This window comes from Macaca thibetana, chromosome 13, assembly GCF_024542745.1.
Source record: "Macaca thibetana thibetana isolate TM-01 chromosome 13, ASM2454274v1, whole genome shotgun sequence".
Lineage (NCBI taxonomy): Eukaryota > Metazoa > Chordata > Mammalia > Primates > Cercopithecidae > Macaca > Macaca thibetana.
Genome location: NC_065590.1, coordinates 45,568,200 through 45,585,075, shown reverse-complemented (window position 1 = coordinate 45,585,075; position 16,876 = coordinate 45,568,200). Strand labels below are relative to the sequence as shown.

At 46.8% G+C, this 16,876-nt stretch overlaps 2 protein-coding genes across 11 annotated transcripts in view; one reads left to right on the top strand and one right to left on the bottom strand.

The window, feature by feature from the left end:
* Positions 1 to 7,945, bottom strand: part of USP34 (ubiquitin specific peptidase 34) — a 287,921-nt gene extending 279,976 nt beyond the window's left edge. For 3 of the 4 annotated variants that reach the window (XM_050753418.1, XM_050753421.1, XM_050753420.1), the window contains exon 1: positions 7,507 to 7,636. In XM_050753418.1, the coding sequence (XP_050609375.1) occupies positions 7,507 to 7,549 (43 nt within the window). In that variant the 5' untranslated portion in view covers positions 7,550 to 7,636. Of the gene's footprint in view, positions 1 to 7,506 lie in introns of all 4 variants that reach the window. The other variant, XM_050753419.1, reaches the window with a different exon arrangement.
* The window catches only part of COMMD1 (copper metabolism domain containing 1), a 960,866-nt gene that overhangs the window by 268,334 nt on the left and 675,656 nt on the right, over positions 1 to 16,876 (top strand). The window lies entirely within an intron of this gene.

The window sequence follows — 16,876 nt, the reverse complement described above, 5'->3', positions numbered from 1 at the left end:
TGGGAGGCCGAGGCAGGAGGATCACTTGAGCCCAAAAGCTTAAGGCTGCAGTGAGCTATAACTGGGCCACTGCACCCCAGCACGGGTGATACACTATCTCTTAAAAAATAATTAAAAATCAAAAAATTAAAAATTTTTTTCAATGAAAAATTTTTTTTTTTTTTTTTTTTTTTTTGAGACGGAGTCTCGCTCTGCCGCCCAGGCTGGAGTGCAGTGGCCGGATCTCAGCTCACTGCAAGCTCCGCCTCCCGGGTTCACGCCATTCTCCTGCCTCAGCCTCCGGGATTCTTATTCAGCTGTATTTATTACCACTTTTGAACTCCTACTACAATTACCACAGAAATTTGTCTGAATTTTTGAAGATACATAAAACATGGTATTTTTACTTTGCCAACTGAACAGTGATGATTCAGACAGATCATCATAAAATTTATACAATGTAACTAGCAAGAACTTTTAGGCCATGCAGGATGGCTCACGCCTGTAAACCCAACACTTTCGGAGGCCAAGGGAGGAGGATCACCTAGGGTTAGGAATTCAAGACCAGCCTGGCCAACATGGTGAAACCCCACATCGACTAAAATTACAAAATTAGCCAGGCATGGGGGTGCATGCCTGTAATCCCAGCTACTCAGGAGGCTGAGGCAGGAGAATCGCTTGAACCCAGGAGGTGGAGGTTACAGCGAGCCTAGATTATGCCATTGCACTCCAGCATGGGCAACAAGAGTGAAACGCCTTTTCAAAAAAAAAAAAAAAAAGAACTGTTAGCCTAATCTGGGATTAAGTCCTGTGGTTCCACCAAACACAGTCACATGTGACCCTAAGCAAGTCACATAAACTCTATAAATCTTGGTTCTCTCATCTGAAAAGGACAGAGTACCTCCCTCAAAGAACTGATTAAATCAGCAGCATGCAAAGTACTTAAGTACCCAACACAAACTCCTCAATAAAATAATCTGCTTTAATAATAAAACATACTGAAAGGCTGAGGCGGGTGGATCACCTGAGGTCTGAGTTCGAGACCAGCCTGGCCAAACTGGTGAAAACCCATCTCTACTAAAAATACAAACATTAGCTGGGCGTGGTGGCGGGCGCCTCTAATCCCAGCTACTCGAGAGGCTGAGGCAGAGTAACTGAACCAAGGAGGCGGAAGTTGCAATGAGCTGAGGTGGAGCCACTGCACTGCAGCCTGGGCAACAGAGTAAGACTCTGTCTCAAAACCACCACCACCAACAAAACAAACACAACAGAATTATTCTGCAAATACAGATAGAGTAGCTGAGTTCCATCTCAAATTTGACTATGCAGGTTGACAAGTGATCTTGGCAAACTACTTATCCTTTGTGAAGTTCAACTTTTTCACCAATTGGTATTGGGATACAATACTGCTCTTGCCTATCTCACATGAATTATCCATTTTGGACAATTTGGTAAACTATAACCCACTAAACGAATATAGAGAGTAAAATCTACAACATACAAATGGTTTAAAACAATGACATACACCAGGCACGGTGGCTCATCGTGCCACAGCACTCCAGCCTGGGCGACAGAGTGAGACTCCATCTCAAAAAAAAAAAAACAGATGTACGATATAATTTTCACTCTGCTTTCAGAGAAATTTACCTGATGAGTTAAATAACCTCAATTTACTAGTGAGTTTGCTATGGTGATGGCTTAAAGTATGTAACTTTAGGCCTCCAACTCCTCACCAAGATCTAGAAATGCTTTGGCCTTTGTAAACTGGTTCACAAAAGTAACTACAAAAGCAGTTATCATACAAACTCAACAGAACATGCAGAAGCAGAGGAATAGAAATTTAAAATTTATCCTAAACAGAATGCAAGCCCACAAAATGATAACAGCAAAATTTACTCAATACATCCAAGCTTTTTAAATGTTTTAAAAATGAAGCATTAAAAGAAAATGGCAAGTCCAATATTTTAGTATTGTTGGGATTGGTCATTCTAACACTAAAGTCAAACATGATTTTGAAATGTAGTTTCAACTTTTATGATATGGGTCAAGATTATATTTTAAAAGGGTGGGTGCAGCGGGGGAGGGGGGGAGGGGGGGAGCACGGTACTTATGATAGGATCCTTAGTCTGCTTCCAGGAACACACTTCAATGGGTCCTCAACCTGTAAGCACAATTCTGTATCTGTATGCCTCTGCATGTTTCCATAGTGAAACTTTACAGCTTCAGATTCTCAGGACTAGAGGTATAACTAATAATACTAATACTCTCACCAAAAACTGATGACAAAAGGAACTGTTCACAATCTTTGTTACTAATTTTTATTTTAACGATATTGCATTCTGCCAAACTTTAAACATTCCACATGAAGTCGTTACTCTTATCAAAAAGACTGCATATCTGATATAAAGCTGTACTACCCACACTATGTCTACCCTTTCATTTAAAACACAATTATCTAGCCAGGCATGGTGGCTCATGCCTGTAATCCCAGTACTTTGGGAGGCTTAGGCAGCAGAACGGCTTAAGGCCAGGAGTTTGAGACCAGCCTGGGCAACAATGCGAGACCCTGTCTCTATTAATAAACAAAAACACAAACAAAATTTGCTGGGAATGGTAGAGGGAGGGGAGAGATAGGGAGAGATTTGTTAAAGGATACAAAATTACAGTGAGATAGGAGGATTAAGTTCTAGTGTTCTATACCACTACAGAATGACTACGGTTAACAATAATATATTACACAAGTCGGGCATGGTGGCTCATGCCTCTAATCCACTTTGGGAAGCCAAGGCGGGCAGATCACTTGAGTTCAGGAGTTCAACACCAGCCTGGCCAACATGGTGAAACCCCATCTCTACTAAAAACACGAAAAATTAGCTGGGCTTGGTGGCACACACCTGTAGCCCCAGCTACTCGGGAGGATGTGGCAGGAGGATTGCTTAAGCCCAGGAAGCGGAGGCTGTAGTGACCCAAGAGCATACCACTGCCCTGAGAAACCCTGTCTCAAAAAAACAATAATATATGATACAGCTGAAAATAGCTAGGAGAACATTCAATGTTCCTAACGCAAATGCTAAATGTTTGAGATGATGGATATACTAATTGTCTTCAACTGATCACTATACTTTTTATGTACTGAAACATCACTATGTACCCCATGAATATGTAAAAATTACTTATCAACTAAAACTTTTTTGAACAAAATTTTTAGGCCAGGCACGTTGGCTCACTCCTGTAATTGCAGCACTTTGGGAGGCCCAGGCAGGCAGATCGCCTGAGGTCAGGAGTTCGAGACAAGCCTGGCCAACATGGCAAAATCCCATCTCTACTAAAAATACAAAACTCAGCTGGGCGGGTGCCTGTAGTCTCAGTTACTCAGGAGGCTGAGGCAGAAGAATCACTTGAACCCGGGAGGTGGAGGTTGCAGCGAGCCGACACTGCACTCCAGCCTGGGTGAGAGCTAGACTCCATGTCAAAAAAAAAAAAATTATTACACTCTTGCTTGTCCAGGTAGCCTTCTCTAAGGGTGATCAGTGTAAATTTCACAAGAAATAGGGCTTTTGGTTTATTAAGGAAAGCTGTCTTCACCAGGCGCGGCGGCTCATGCCTGTTAATCCTAGCACTTTGGGAGGCCAACACGGGTGGATCACAAGGTCAGGAGTTCAAGACCAGCCTGGCCAATATGGTGAAACCCCATTTCTACTCAATACAAAAATTAGCTGGGCATGGTGACTTGTGCCTGTAATCCCAGCCACTTGGGAGGCCGAGGCAGGAGAACTGCTGAACCCAGGGAGACAGAGGTTCTAGTGAGCCGAAACCATGCCACTGCACTCCAGACTGGGTGACAGAACGAGATTCTGTCTCAAAAAAAAAAAAAAAAAAAAAAAAAAAAAAAAAAAAAAAAAAAAAAAAAAAAAGCAGTCTTACTATGTTGTCTAGGCTGGTCTCGAACTCCCAGCCTCAAACAATCCTCCTGCCTCAGCCTCCTGCCTAGTGGGATTACAGGGGTACATCACCACATCTGTTTTGTGAGGTTGGTTTAACACTAATTACGTATTTTTCAACATAACCTGGAAACACACCACCCAAAAATATGCACAATTTTATTGCTTCTCTTAGCTGGCTAAACTGTTACAGGGTGTTATATTTAAAGACAAATTCTGAGCACATTTTGGGAGGACTGTAACTGTGAATTTGTTTTTTTTTGAGATTGAGTCTTGCTCTGTCGCCCAGGCTGGAGTGCAGTGGCACGATCGCGGCTCACTGCAACCTCTGCCTACTGGGATTCAAGCAATTCTCCAGCCTCAGCCTCCCAAGCAACTGGGACTACAGGCGCCTACCACCACACGCAGCTAATCTGTGCATTTTTAGTAGAGATGGGGTTTCACCATATTGGCCAGGCTGGTCTCAAGCTCCTGACCTTGTGATCCGCCCACCTCGGTCTCCCAAAGTGTTGGGAATACAGGCGTGAGCTGTATTCAGAGTCACTTGGCCAACTCTGAATTTCTAGATCAAGGTTGAACTGATGTTCATCTTTGTACAAGTTACAGGGGGAAAAAGGGCAGACTTTACAGGTAATTACTGCAAATGAGATCACAAGAAACACATATAATCTACTTCAACAAGTTTTATCAAGCTCCAACCACTCATGTTCATTATCATGCTCCATCATAGCCATGGATAAGTAAAGAACTACAGGGAAAAAAACAACCTGTAATAGTGTGGTATAAACTACACATAAAATTGTTGAAGTAGAAATTTTTTTTTTTTTTTTTTTTTTTTTTTTTTTTTTTTTTGAGACGGAGTCTCGCTCTGTCACCCAGGCTGGAGTGCAGTGGCCGGATCTCAGCTCACTGCAAGCTCCGCCTCCCAGGTTCACGCCATTCTCCTGCCTCAGCCTCCCCAGTAGCTGGGACTACAGGCGCCTGCCACCTGGCCCGGCTAAGTTTTTTTGTATTTTTAGTAGAGACGGGGTTTCACTGTGTTAGCCAGGATGGTCTCGATCTCCTGACCTCGTGATCCGCCTGTCTCGGCCTCCCAAAGTGCTGGGATTACAGGCTTGAGCCACCGCGCCCGGCCGAAAAATTTTTTTTTCGAGAGAGTTTCGCTCTTGTTGCCCAGGCTGGAGTGCAATGGCGCGAACTCTGCCTCCCGGGTTCAACCGATTCTCCTGCCTCAGCCTCCCAAGTAGCTGGGATTACAGGCATGTGCCACTATGCCAGGCTAATTCTATATTTTTAGTAGAGACGGAGTTTCTCCATGTTAGTAGGCTGGTCTTGAACTCTCAACCTCAGGTGATCCGCCAATCTCGGCCTCGAAAATTGCTGGGATTACAGGCAAGAGCCACTGCCCCCGGCTGTAAATTTTTTTAAAAAGGAAGCATCACTGAGAGATTATTGTTTAAGAGTTAAATTTTTATATTGAGCCTCAAAGGCAATATTAAGAAATTATGTATTTTTAGAGTGCACTGGCTTACACACAAATAGAAAATCCTTACTTATTCATTAAAACAGGTTTCTTAGAGGGTGCACATGACCAGATTTTGTGAACCTGGTTGAACTAACTGTATTTGCTTAAAGGTAATAAAAGCTAAATTCTGTCTCAATTCTCCACATTGCTAACTCTCCATAAATGCATTGCATTTTTCAGTGCTTCTAACCAAAGTTCTAGGGGTTTCCCAGATAATCTTAAATAAGACCTTTCATTATGATCAAGATGCCACCTGTTTTCAAAAAATAAACTTTACTTTCTTCAGATGTTTTGTTTAAAATTTTCCAAGTTTAAGATATTTTAAAATCAGCCAGGCTCAGTGGCTCACGCCGGTATTCCCAGCACTTTGGGAGGCCGAGGCAGGCAGATAACAAGGTCAGGAGTTCGAGACCAGCCTGACCAACATGGTGAAACCCCATCTCTACTAAAAATACGAAAATCAGCCGGGCATGGTGGGGGGAACCTGTATTCCCAGCTACACGGGAGGCTTAGGCAGGAGAATCGCTTCAACCTGGGAGGCAGAGGTTGCAGTGAGCCAAGATCCTGCCATTGCCCTCCAGCCTGGGCAACAAGAGCAAAACTCTGTCTCGGGGGAAAAATATATATATATTTAAAATCACCAACGAAATTAAGTACTTGTTCCTCATATTACATTGCAAAGCTATTAACTTTCCAAGTTGAGCATAACAAACATAATCACACAACTTGTATCTGATATATAAAATACAGTAAGTATTGAAGATTTATCATATCGTAAACCACCTGCACCAGAAATAAAAATATCTCAAAATACACACAAATAATCTTAAAATTCTAGGATAATTTAGGGTGACACAAATACCGGAACCAATAGTTGGAATATGTGCAAAAGCCTATTCCATCTATCAGGAAGTAAATACGGAGTTGAAATTAAGTTAGAACCCTTCCACTTTTATTGTTGTCTTTGGTCATTCAAGTGACATTCAAACACAAAGTAAAATTCAAACACAAACACCATGATATATTTTATAAATCGAGTGAATTGTATTACAAAATTAGTCTGAAAGTCTATCTGTGGAAATATCACAAACAATACAAATCCAAAACCCACATAAACTGTTCATAAGTGAGCATTTTTTCAACAACCAACTTTTTGTAAATTGATCCATCTAATTCACCTTTGCCAACCAGGCCTTTAGGCCCAGAAGTAGGTGATTTGACATATATCTTCTATAAGCTGAAATACCATCTTGCAAGGGTCGAAATATAAAATAAAAAGGCCAGAAAAGATCAACGTACCCTCTTTAATAGAAAGTAAAGTATCAGGTAAAAGGCCTTTCCTTCCAGGAGAGATAGGCCATAACTATCCCGGGATGGTATGTGTAGCACAGTGCTCTGCCTAACAGAATTTACCATTAAAGCGGTGAATGCTACACTAAGAAGCATCATTAACAAATTTATTTTTAAAATAGGTATGAAGGTTCCAGTCATCACTATCACAGTTCGTTTTCAGCTATTTAAGGTCTGGCTGAAGTGTTTAAGACACCCACACACCCGCAAGGGAGGGAAAAACCACCACCCTGCTCCCGGGGAGTTTAATGAAAATTAACAGGTAAGAGAGGCCTTGGCAGCACGCTGGAAATCAAAGAGGGCTGCCGGAGGGCTTGGACTGCGGAGGAAAGCCTCGTCCTCCGACCCCACCTCCCCGCACCTTCCTGGCAGGGCGAAGGGGGCGAAAGGGGTGAAGGCGGCAAGGGTCTCATTACTGCCTTCATTAATTGACACCTGTAATGAGAAAACTTTCCGAGAGCCCAGAGCACCCGGGCCCGGCCGGGCAGGAGCTCCGCGGCGGCCGCCTCTCGGGCGCCCAGGTAACCCGGCCGGGTTGGGCCCGAGGCGCCGCGGCGGCCGCGCCACCGCGCACCTTCCCAGGGCGCTAGGCCCGCACGCCGCCCAGCCCGGCCGTCCCCTCCCGCAGGCCGCGGCAGCCCGGGGAAGCCAGAGAGCTGCGCGAGGACCCCAAACCGTGCACCCCGACAGGCCGCTACCGCGGCTACTTACTTTCATTTAACACCTCCACCAGGTCTGCGCAGTTCTCGCACATCGTTCGGCCGCCGCCCCCCCCCTCCCCCGCTTCGGATCACACTGACTGATCCCGACCGGCGGGGGGGAGGGGAGAGAGGCGGAGGAGGGGGCTGGCCGGCCGGCGGGGCGGGGAGGCGACGAGGGCGGGCGGCGGCGGGGACGGGGCGGGGAGCAAGAGAATGGGGGAGGGGGCCGGCGGTCCCCGCAGCGGGCGGGGGTAAGGAGGGGAGCGAGGGGAGGTGCGCAGGCCGGAGGGGCGCGGAGGCGCCGGCGGCGGGGAAGGAGGGGAAGGACGGGGGAAGGGGAGAGGGAGGGAGGGGGCGGGTGGGGAGAGAAGCAGCAGAGTCACTTCACCGACCAGACGCCGCGGCCACCGCCGACGCCGCCGCCATTTTAACAGAGCGCTCGGGCTGCGCTCGGCTCTTTCCGCCCGGGCTTAGGAGCGGCCGAGAGGCGCCGCGCGCTCTCATTCCTCCGCCTCCCTCCCTCCCTCGCCTCTCCTCCGCCCCCCACCTCTCCCTCCGCACACACGCCGCACGCTCCACACCCCGCCGTGACTGGCTCGCCGCCCTCCCTTTCCTCTTCCGTCCGGCCTCCCCGCCCTCGGTCCACCCCCTCCGCGCGCTCGCCCACCCCGCCCAGCCCGGATCTCTGTCAGCGGCCGGAAGGGAAACGCGAAGCCAGCGCGGCCGCGGGGGGAGTCCGGGTGAGTAAGAGAAGATGGCGGAGGCAACGAACGGGTAGCAGTTGCGCGGCGTCGCCCACCGCGACACACTCCAGGGGCTCCGAGGCCCGGCGAGCGCCGGGTCACTCGTGCCGTCCTGTCCCCCGCCCCTGGGCTTCGCCATTTTTTCCCAGGGCCGGGTCAGGGAATTGGTGCGGGTTTCTTTGGTGTTCCCCCTCTTCCGCGCTCAGGCTTTTGGGGTGGGGGAAGCAGAGTGTCAACTGGAGTGCCGGGCCGGGCCTGGCCTAGTCCGTTGCTCTCTTTTGGGCGCAAGGGCCACTCCCCACGGGGTCTGAGAGTGCATCATCCCAGGGCCCGGCTTAACTGTATCGGTGATTATCGCTACCCTGATTACCTTGGAGGTCCTCCGTCCTGGAGCAGTAAGATCCTTGACGTAACTAGAAATGGCGGAGTAAAGAGTGTTTGCCTAACATCGCCTCGTTTTTACGGAAGAGGGCCCCTCACGATGTGCCCATCAGCTCCACCTGAAATAGCAAGTAATGCTTCTCAGCTGAGAGCGAATAACGAGGATATTAAGATAAAGAACAGGTGAAGGGGTCAGTCAACTGAAGTTTGTAAGGGAATTTTCCTCCCGCCCGCAATTACACCTTGCTTGCTAATTTTTGTGTCCAACGTGTTTACATAGACATCTGACTGCAAAGTCCGTAAGATTGTGTGCATAATCTCTGAATGATAACCAGGTGTCTATCAAGGCCCTGTAGTAATTCTGTTGATAGCTTTTGTGGAGGTTATGGCGCGCCCATCTCTCCATGCCAGAACCACCTGGTTCCAAATGCTTTACCTTTCAGCTGCTTGAAGTTGATACTGTAAACATTCTGCCCAACCTGTTTTAAGTTGTTTCCTACTAGCAGGTGATCCTTAGGATTGTAGATCTATTCTGCCATCATCTTCCTTCTTCCTTGTCTTTCTCACAGAGTTGGGTTTTTGCAGACTTAATTTGGATCCTGAGGTTGACATTCATTGTCCACTCAACATACATTCCCACCTATCCTTTTTTTCCTTCCCAACACAACCCCAAATATTTTTATTTATTTGGGTTTTTTTTTTTTTTTTTTTTTTTTGAGACAGAGTCTCACTCTGTCGCCCAGGTTAGAGTGCAGTGTTGCGATCACAGTTCACTACAGCCTCCATTTTCTGGGCTCAAGGGATCCTCCCACCTCCCTAGTAGCTGGGACTACAGGCGCTCTCCACCACACGTAGCTAATTGTTTTTTTATTTTTAGTAGGGATAGGGTCTTGCTCTGTTGTCCAGGCTGGTCTCAAACTCCTGGCCTCAATTGATCCTCCGGTCCAAAATGTTGGGATTACAAGTGTGAGCCAACTTGCTGGTCTCCCATTTTTTCAGGTAGCGGTTGAAACCAACCATCATGGTGATCTGACTTCTCTAGGGCTGGCCATACATTATTTGAGCTCTTCCTGATGAAAGGTAAGCAACAATCCTGAGCAACAATGGGAGCCCTCTGTCTACAAAAATTTAAAACTTAGCCGGGTGCGTTGGCTCACGCCTGTAATTCCAGCACTTTAGGAAGCCAAGGTGAGCCAATCACCTGAGGTCGGGAGTTCGAGACCCGCCTGACCGACATGGAGAAAGCTCATCTCTACTAAAAATACAAAATTAGCCAGGCGTGGTGACACATGCCTGTAATCCCAGCTACTCAGGAGGCTGAGGGAGGAGAATCGCTTGAACCCAGGAGTCAGAGGTTGCGGTGAGCCAAGATCACGCCATTGCACTCCAGCCTGAGCAACAAGAGTGAAACTCGGTCTCAAAAAAAAAAAAAATGTTTTTATCTGGTAGTGGTGGCTCACGACTACAGTCACAACACTTTGGGAATCCAAGGCAGATGGATTGCTTGAGCCCAGGAGTTCTACATCAGCCTGGGCAGCATGGTAAAACTCCATCTCCAATAAATAAGAATATTAGTGTGGTGCACACCTGTAATCCTAGCTACTGGGGAGGCTGAGGTGGGAGGATCACTAGAGCCTAGGAGATAGAGACTGCAGTGAGCTGTGATCATACCACTGCAGTCTAGCCTGGGTGACAATGAGACCCTCTCTGGAAAAAAAAGAAATGTAAGCAGAAATCTGCAGGATGGGTTCTTTGGGAAGAATTCCCCTTTCCTGATACAATAAGGGACAAATTCAGCTAACATACCGTTTAAACCTTCTTTCTGCCTGAAACGTGGTCTCGATACACAAAGTAATACCCATCTTGTAATTTTTTTAACAATTTTATCCCATTTGCAGTTTCATTGTTTAAAAAACTTGATTAAACAGGCCAGGCACAGTGGCTTACGCCTGTAATCCCAGCACTTTGGGAGGCTGAGGCAGGTGGATCACCTGAGGTCAGGAGTTCAAGACCAGCCTGACCAACATGGTGAAACCCTATCTGTACTAAAAATGCAAAAAATTATCCAGGTGTGGTGATGGGTGCCTGTAATCCCAGCTACTCGGGAGGCTGAGGCTACAGAATTACTTGAACCCTTGCCGGGCGCGGTGGCTCAAGCCTGTAATCCCAGCACTTTGGGAGGCCGAGATGGGCGGATCACGAGGTCAGGAGATCGAGACCATCCTGGCTAACACGGTGAAACCCCGTCTCTACTAAAAAATACAAAAAACTAGCCGGGCGAGGTGGCGGGCGCTTGTAGTCCCAGCTACTCGGGAGGCTGAGGCAGGAGAATGGCGTAAACCCGGGAGGCGGAGCTTGCAGTGAGCTGAGATCCGGCCACTGCACTCCAGCCTGGGTGACAGAGCAAGACTCCGTCTCAAAAAAAAAAAAAAAAAAAAAAGAATTACTTGAACCCAGGGAGTGGAGGGTTTTTGTTTGTTTGTTTGTTTGTGTTTTTTTGCAGTGAGCTGAGATTCTGCCATTGCATTCCAGCCTGGGCAATGAGCAAAAAAAAATCCATCTCAAAAAAAAGGAAAAAAAAAATGATAAAACAGAATCATAATGTGTGGATCCCTGATGCATCTGAACAGCAGTCTATGCCCAGACTGCTTATGTGAGAAAAATAAAACTTATTTTTCTTGGCTGAGTGTGGTGGTTCACACCTGTATTCCCAGAACTTTGAGAGGTCAAGGAGGGCAGATCACTTGAGGTCAGGAGTTAGAGACTGGCCTGGCCAACTTAATGAAACCTGTTTCTACTAAAAATACAAAAATTAGACTGGGCATAGTGGCTCACACCTATAATCCCAGCACTTTGGGAGGCCGAGGTGGGCAGATCACGAGGTCAGGAGTTCAAGACCAGCCTGGCCAACATAGTGAAACCTTGTCTCTACTAAAACTACAAAAATTAGCTGGGCTTGGTGGCGCACGCCTATAGTCCCAGCTACTCAGGAGGCTGAGACAGGAGAATCACTTGAACCCGGGAGGCAGAGGTTGCGGTGAGCCAGGATCACACCACTGCACTCCAGCCTGGGGGACAGAGCGAGACTCCGTCTCAAAAAAAAAAAAAAAAAAAAAAAGCCGGACGTGGTAGAGGGCGCGTGTAATCCCAACCACTTGGGAGGCTGAGGCAGGAGAATCGCTGGAACCCGGGAGATGGAGGTTGCAGTGAGCTGCGGTTGCCATTGCACTCCAGCCTGGATAACAGAGCAAGACTCGTCAAAAAAGTTCTTTTTCTTTAAGCCATTTTTCAGATTTTCGTTACTTGTAACCAAACACATTTCTAACTGATACAGATACTCTTTTTTTCTTTTTTTTTTTTTTTCTTTAAGACGGAGTCTCGCTCTGTCACCCAGGCTAGAGTGCAGTGGCACGATCTCAGCTCACTGCAACCTCTGCCTCCCGGGTTCACGCCATTCTCCTGCCTCATTCTCCCGAGTAGCTGGGAGTACAGGTGCCGGCCACCATGCTCGGCTAATTTTTTGTATTTTTAGTAGAGACGGGGTTTCACCGTGTTAGCCAGGCGGGTCTTGAACTCCTGGCTTCAAGTGATCTACCCATCTTGGCCTCCAAAAGTGCTGGGATTACAGGCAAGAGCCGCTGCACCTGGCTTGATAGAGATTTTTCTTTTTTTTTTCTTTTTTTTTTTTTTTTTTTTTTTTTGATGAAATCTCACTCTGTCACCCAGGCTGGAGTGCAGTGGCGTGGTCTCGGCTCACCGCAACCTCTACCTCCCAGGTTCAAGCGATTCTTCTGCCTCAGCCTCCCGAGTAGCTGGGACTACAGGCATGCACCACCACACCCCACTAATTTTTGTATTTTTAGTAGAGATGGGGTTTCACCATATTGGCCAGGCTAGTCTCGAACTCCTCACCTCGTGATCTGCCTGCCTCAGCCTCCCAAAGTGCTGGGATTACAGGGCGAAGTGGCTCATGCCTGTAATCCCAGCCCTTCGGGAGGTCGAGGCGGGCGGATCACCTGAGGTCAGAAGTTTAAGACAAGCCTGACCAATATGGAGAAACCCCGTCTCTACTAAAAATACAAAATTAGCTGGGCGTGGTGGCACATGACTGTAATCCCAGCTACTCGGGAGGCTGAGGCAGGAGAATCACTTGAACCCGGGAGGCGGAGGTTGTGGTAACCCGAGATCGTGCCGTTGCACTCCAGCCCGGGCAACAAGAGCAAAACTCTGTCTCAAAAAAAAAAAAAAAACATACAGGACAGGCGAGGCACAATGGCTCAGGCCTGTAATCCTAGCACTTTGGGAGGCTGAGGCTAGAGGATTGCTTGAACCCAAGGGTCTGAGAAAACCTGGGCAACATGGTGAAACCCGGTCTCTACAAAAAAATTTTACAAATTAGCCAGGCATGGTGGTACACACCTGTAGTCCCAGCTGTTTAAATTGGTGCAAAAGTAATTGCAGTTTTTTTTTTTAATTTTTTGTTTTTGAGATAGAGTCTTGCTCTGTTGCCCAGGCTGGAGTGCAGTAGCATGATCTCGGCTCACTGCAACCTCCACCTCCTGGGCTCAAGCAATTACCCTGCCTTACCCTCCTGAGTAGCTGGGATTACAAGTATGCACTACCACGCCCAGCTAATTTTTTGTATTTTTAGTAGCGACAGGGTTTCGCCGTGTTAGCCAGGTTGGTCTCGATCTCCTGACCTCGTGATCCACCCGCCTCGGCATCCCGAAGTGCTTGGGATTACAGGCATGAACCACAGCGCTGAGCCAGTAGTTGCAGTTTTCGCCATTAAATACTTCAGATGCCGAGGTGGGAGGATCACCTGAGCCCAGGAGGTTGAGGCTGGGGTGAGCCATGATTGGGCCACTGCACTCCAGCCTGGGAGATAGAGTGAGACCCTGTCTCAAAAGAACATGCAGAACTTGAGGCCGGGCATGGTGGCTCAAGCCTGTAATCCCAGCACTTTGGGAGGCTGAGACGGGCGGATCACTAGGTCAGGAGATCGAGACCATCCTGGCTAACACGGTGAAACCCTGTCTCTACTGAAAAATACAAAAAACTAGCCGGGCGAGGTGGTGGGCATCTGTAGTCCCAGCTACTTGGGAGGCTGAGGCAGGAGAATGGCATAAAACCCGGGAGGTGGAGCTTGCAGTGAGCTGAGATCCGGCCACTGCACTCCAGCCTGGGCGACAGAGCGAGACTCCGTCTCAAAAAAAAAAAAAAAGAACATGCAGAACAACTATTGTAGATGCATAGTAATATGGTGTGTTAAAGACACACTCTGATCCTTACAGAATTTTTTTTTAAGAATCTCTTGCGGCTGGGCGCTGTGACTCATGCCTGTAATCCCAGCACTTTGGGAGGCCAAGGTGGGCGGATCACGAGGTCAGGAGATCGAGACCATCCTAGCTAACACGGTGAAACCCCATGTCTACTAAAAATACAAAAAATTAGCCGGGTGTGGTGGTGGACACCTGTAGTCCCAGCTACTTGGGAGGCAGAGGCAGGAGAATGGCGTGAACCCAGGAGGCGGGGCTTACAGTGAGTCCAGATTGTGCCACTGCACTCCAGCATGGGGGACAGAGCAAGACTCTCAAAAAAAAAAAAAAAAAAAATCTCTTGCTTCTTAGGTTTTGTTTGTTTCTTTTTTTTTTGAGACGGAGTCTTGCTCTGTCCCCCAGGCCGGAGTGCAGTGCTGCAATCTCTGCTCGCTGCAAGCTCTGTCTCCCGGTTTCACGCCATTCTCCTGCCTCAGCCTCCCAAGTAGTTGGTACTACAGGCGCCCACCACCACACCCGGCTAATTTTTTGTATTTTTAGTAGAGACGGGGTTTCACCGTGTTAGCCAGGATGGTCTCGATCTCCTGACCTCGTGATCCGCCCACCTCGGCCTCCCAAAGTACTGGGATTACAGGCGTGAGCCACCGCGCCTGGCCGGTTTTGTTTCTTTAAAAACATACATGATGCTTAACATGCTTTGAGAATTTAGAGAATTGTTGTCATAAATGGTCATTGCTCTTCAATCATCTACATCAGAGCTGAATAAACTTTTTTTTTTTTTTTTTTTTTGAGGCAAAGTCTCGCTCTGTTGCCAAGTCTGGAGTGCAGTGGCATGCTCTTGGCTCACTGTAACCTCCACCTCTTGGGCTCAAACACTTCTGCTTCAGCACGCCACCACACCCATGTAATTTTTGTATTTTTTGTAGAAATGGGTTTTCACCATGTTTCCCTGACTGGCCTCGAACTCTGGAGCTCAGGTGATCTGCCTGCCTTGGCCTTCCAAAGTGCTGGGATTACAGGGTTGAGCCACCATGCTCAGCCTCAACAGACTTTTTGTATAAAGTGCAAATAGTAAAGATTTTATACTTCGTAGATAATATGGGTCTCTTATCACAACTACTCTGTTAGCACAAAAGCAGATGTAGATAATAGGGGAATAAATGGCTATGTTTCAATAAAACCTTATTTATGGACTTTGAAATTTGTATAATTTTCATGTGTCTGTCATAAAATAGTATTTTTCTTTAATTTTTTTCAACCATTTAAAATGTTAAAACCATTCTTAGCCCACAAGCCACACAAAACATATAGTAGACCAGAAGTAGCCTTTGGGCTGCAATTTACCAACCCCGTATCTACTTCAATTGATTAACAGATAAGACAGAGGTGGTGGTTCGTGCCTGTAATACCAGCACTTTGGGAGGTTGTGGCAGGCAGATCATGAGGTCAGGAGTTCACAAGCAGCCTGGCCAACATAGTGAAACCCCATTTCTACTAAAAATACAAAAATTTGCCAGGCATGGTGGTGTGCGCCTGTAGTCCCAGCTCAGGAGGCTGAGGCAAGAGAATTGCTTAAACCTGGGAGGCGGAGGTTGTGGTGAGCCGAGATGTACCACTGCACTCCAGCCTGGGCAACAGCGATACTCCATCTCAAAAAAAAAAAAAAAGATAAGGCACAGAAGCCAGTAGAAACAAGGTTTTTACTGCCTCCTAACTCTCGACTCTTCACTCTGCCATGCTGACTTAGTATATATATCAACAGGGACCTTTTAATGTTCTTGAAGAGTGTGCATTCCAAAAGAACAGTGAAGCAGAATGTCTTACATTTTATAAATATCCCATCATTTCTTGTAAATTTGAATTTTCAAAACCATAATCAGCAATAATCATACTATCTTTGATAGCTTAAAGTTGACTTTTCAATATTTTGTTTATATGTCATCATCTAGTGGTAGAACTAACCTCTGAATAAAAATAATGTACTATATGAAATTTCTAATTCTACAATTTGTAGTATGTTCCTAAGAACTTGTCTGAAAACCAGCCCCACATAAACAACTTTGGAAAATTACTATTTCCATGGAAATGATTTGTCCTCCTTAGTGTACTGGTTGCTATTATTGAACATAGGCTTTTTTTTTTTTTTTTTTTTTTTTTTTTTAAAAGACAAAGTCTAGCTCTGTTGCCCAGCCTGATGATCTCCACTCAATGCAACCTCCCTGGGCTCAAGTGATTCTCCTGTCTCAGCCTCCCCAGTAGCTGGGATTACAGGTGCCCCCTACCACATCTGGCTAGTTTTTGTATTTTTAGTAGAGGCGAGGTTTCATCGTGTTGGTCAGGCTGGTCTCGAACTCTTGCCTTCAAGTGATCTGCCTGCCTCGGCCTCCCAAAGTGCTGGGATTACACGTGTGAGCCACCACGCCCGGCCTGAACATAGGCCTTTAACCTTTGTGTCTTTATTGTATCTGACGTTTGGGGGAAAAAGACCAGAATTACTGTGGAGTATACTCTTCTCCCTCACATCCACACTCCAGGTACTATTTTGTACAACTTAGGGCCATTATTAGAAGGCAGGTATGCTATTGTATACTTTCCACAGCACCCAGTCAAGTGCGTCGTTTGTACAGCAGTTTGTACATAAGCTTAGCAAATTGCTGTCTAGTTATTGCTAAAATTATTATATTTAAACAAATTGGATTACATCACTTTGCTGATTAAAACTCTTCTATAATTTCCTGTTGCATCTAGAATAAACTACTTGGGTCTTCTCCAACTTACCTTTCTACTCTTTTTTCTGAGATGGTATGTCGCTCTGTTGCCCACGCTGGAGTGCAGTGGTGCAATCTTGGCTCACTGCAACCTCTGCCTCCTGGGTCCAAGCGATTCTCCTCCCTCAGCCTCCCAAGAAGCCAGGACTACAGGCATGCGCCACTATGCCTGACTAATTTTGTGTTTTTGGTAGAGATGGGGTTTCTCC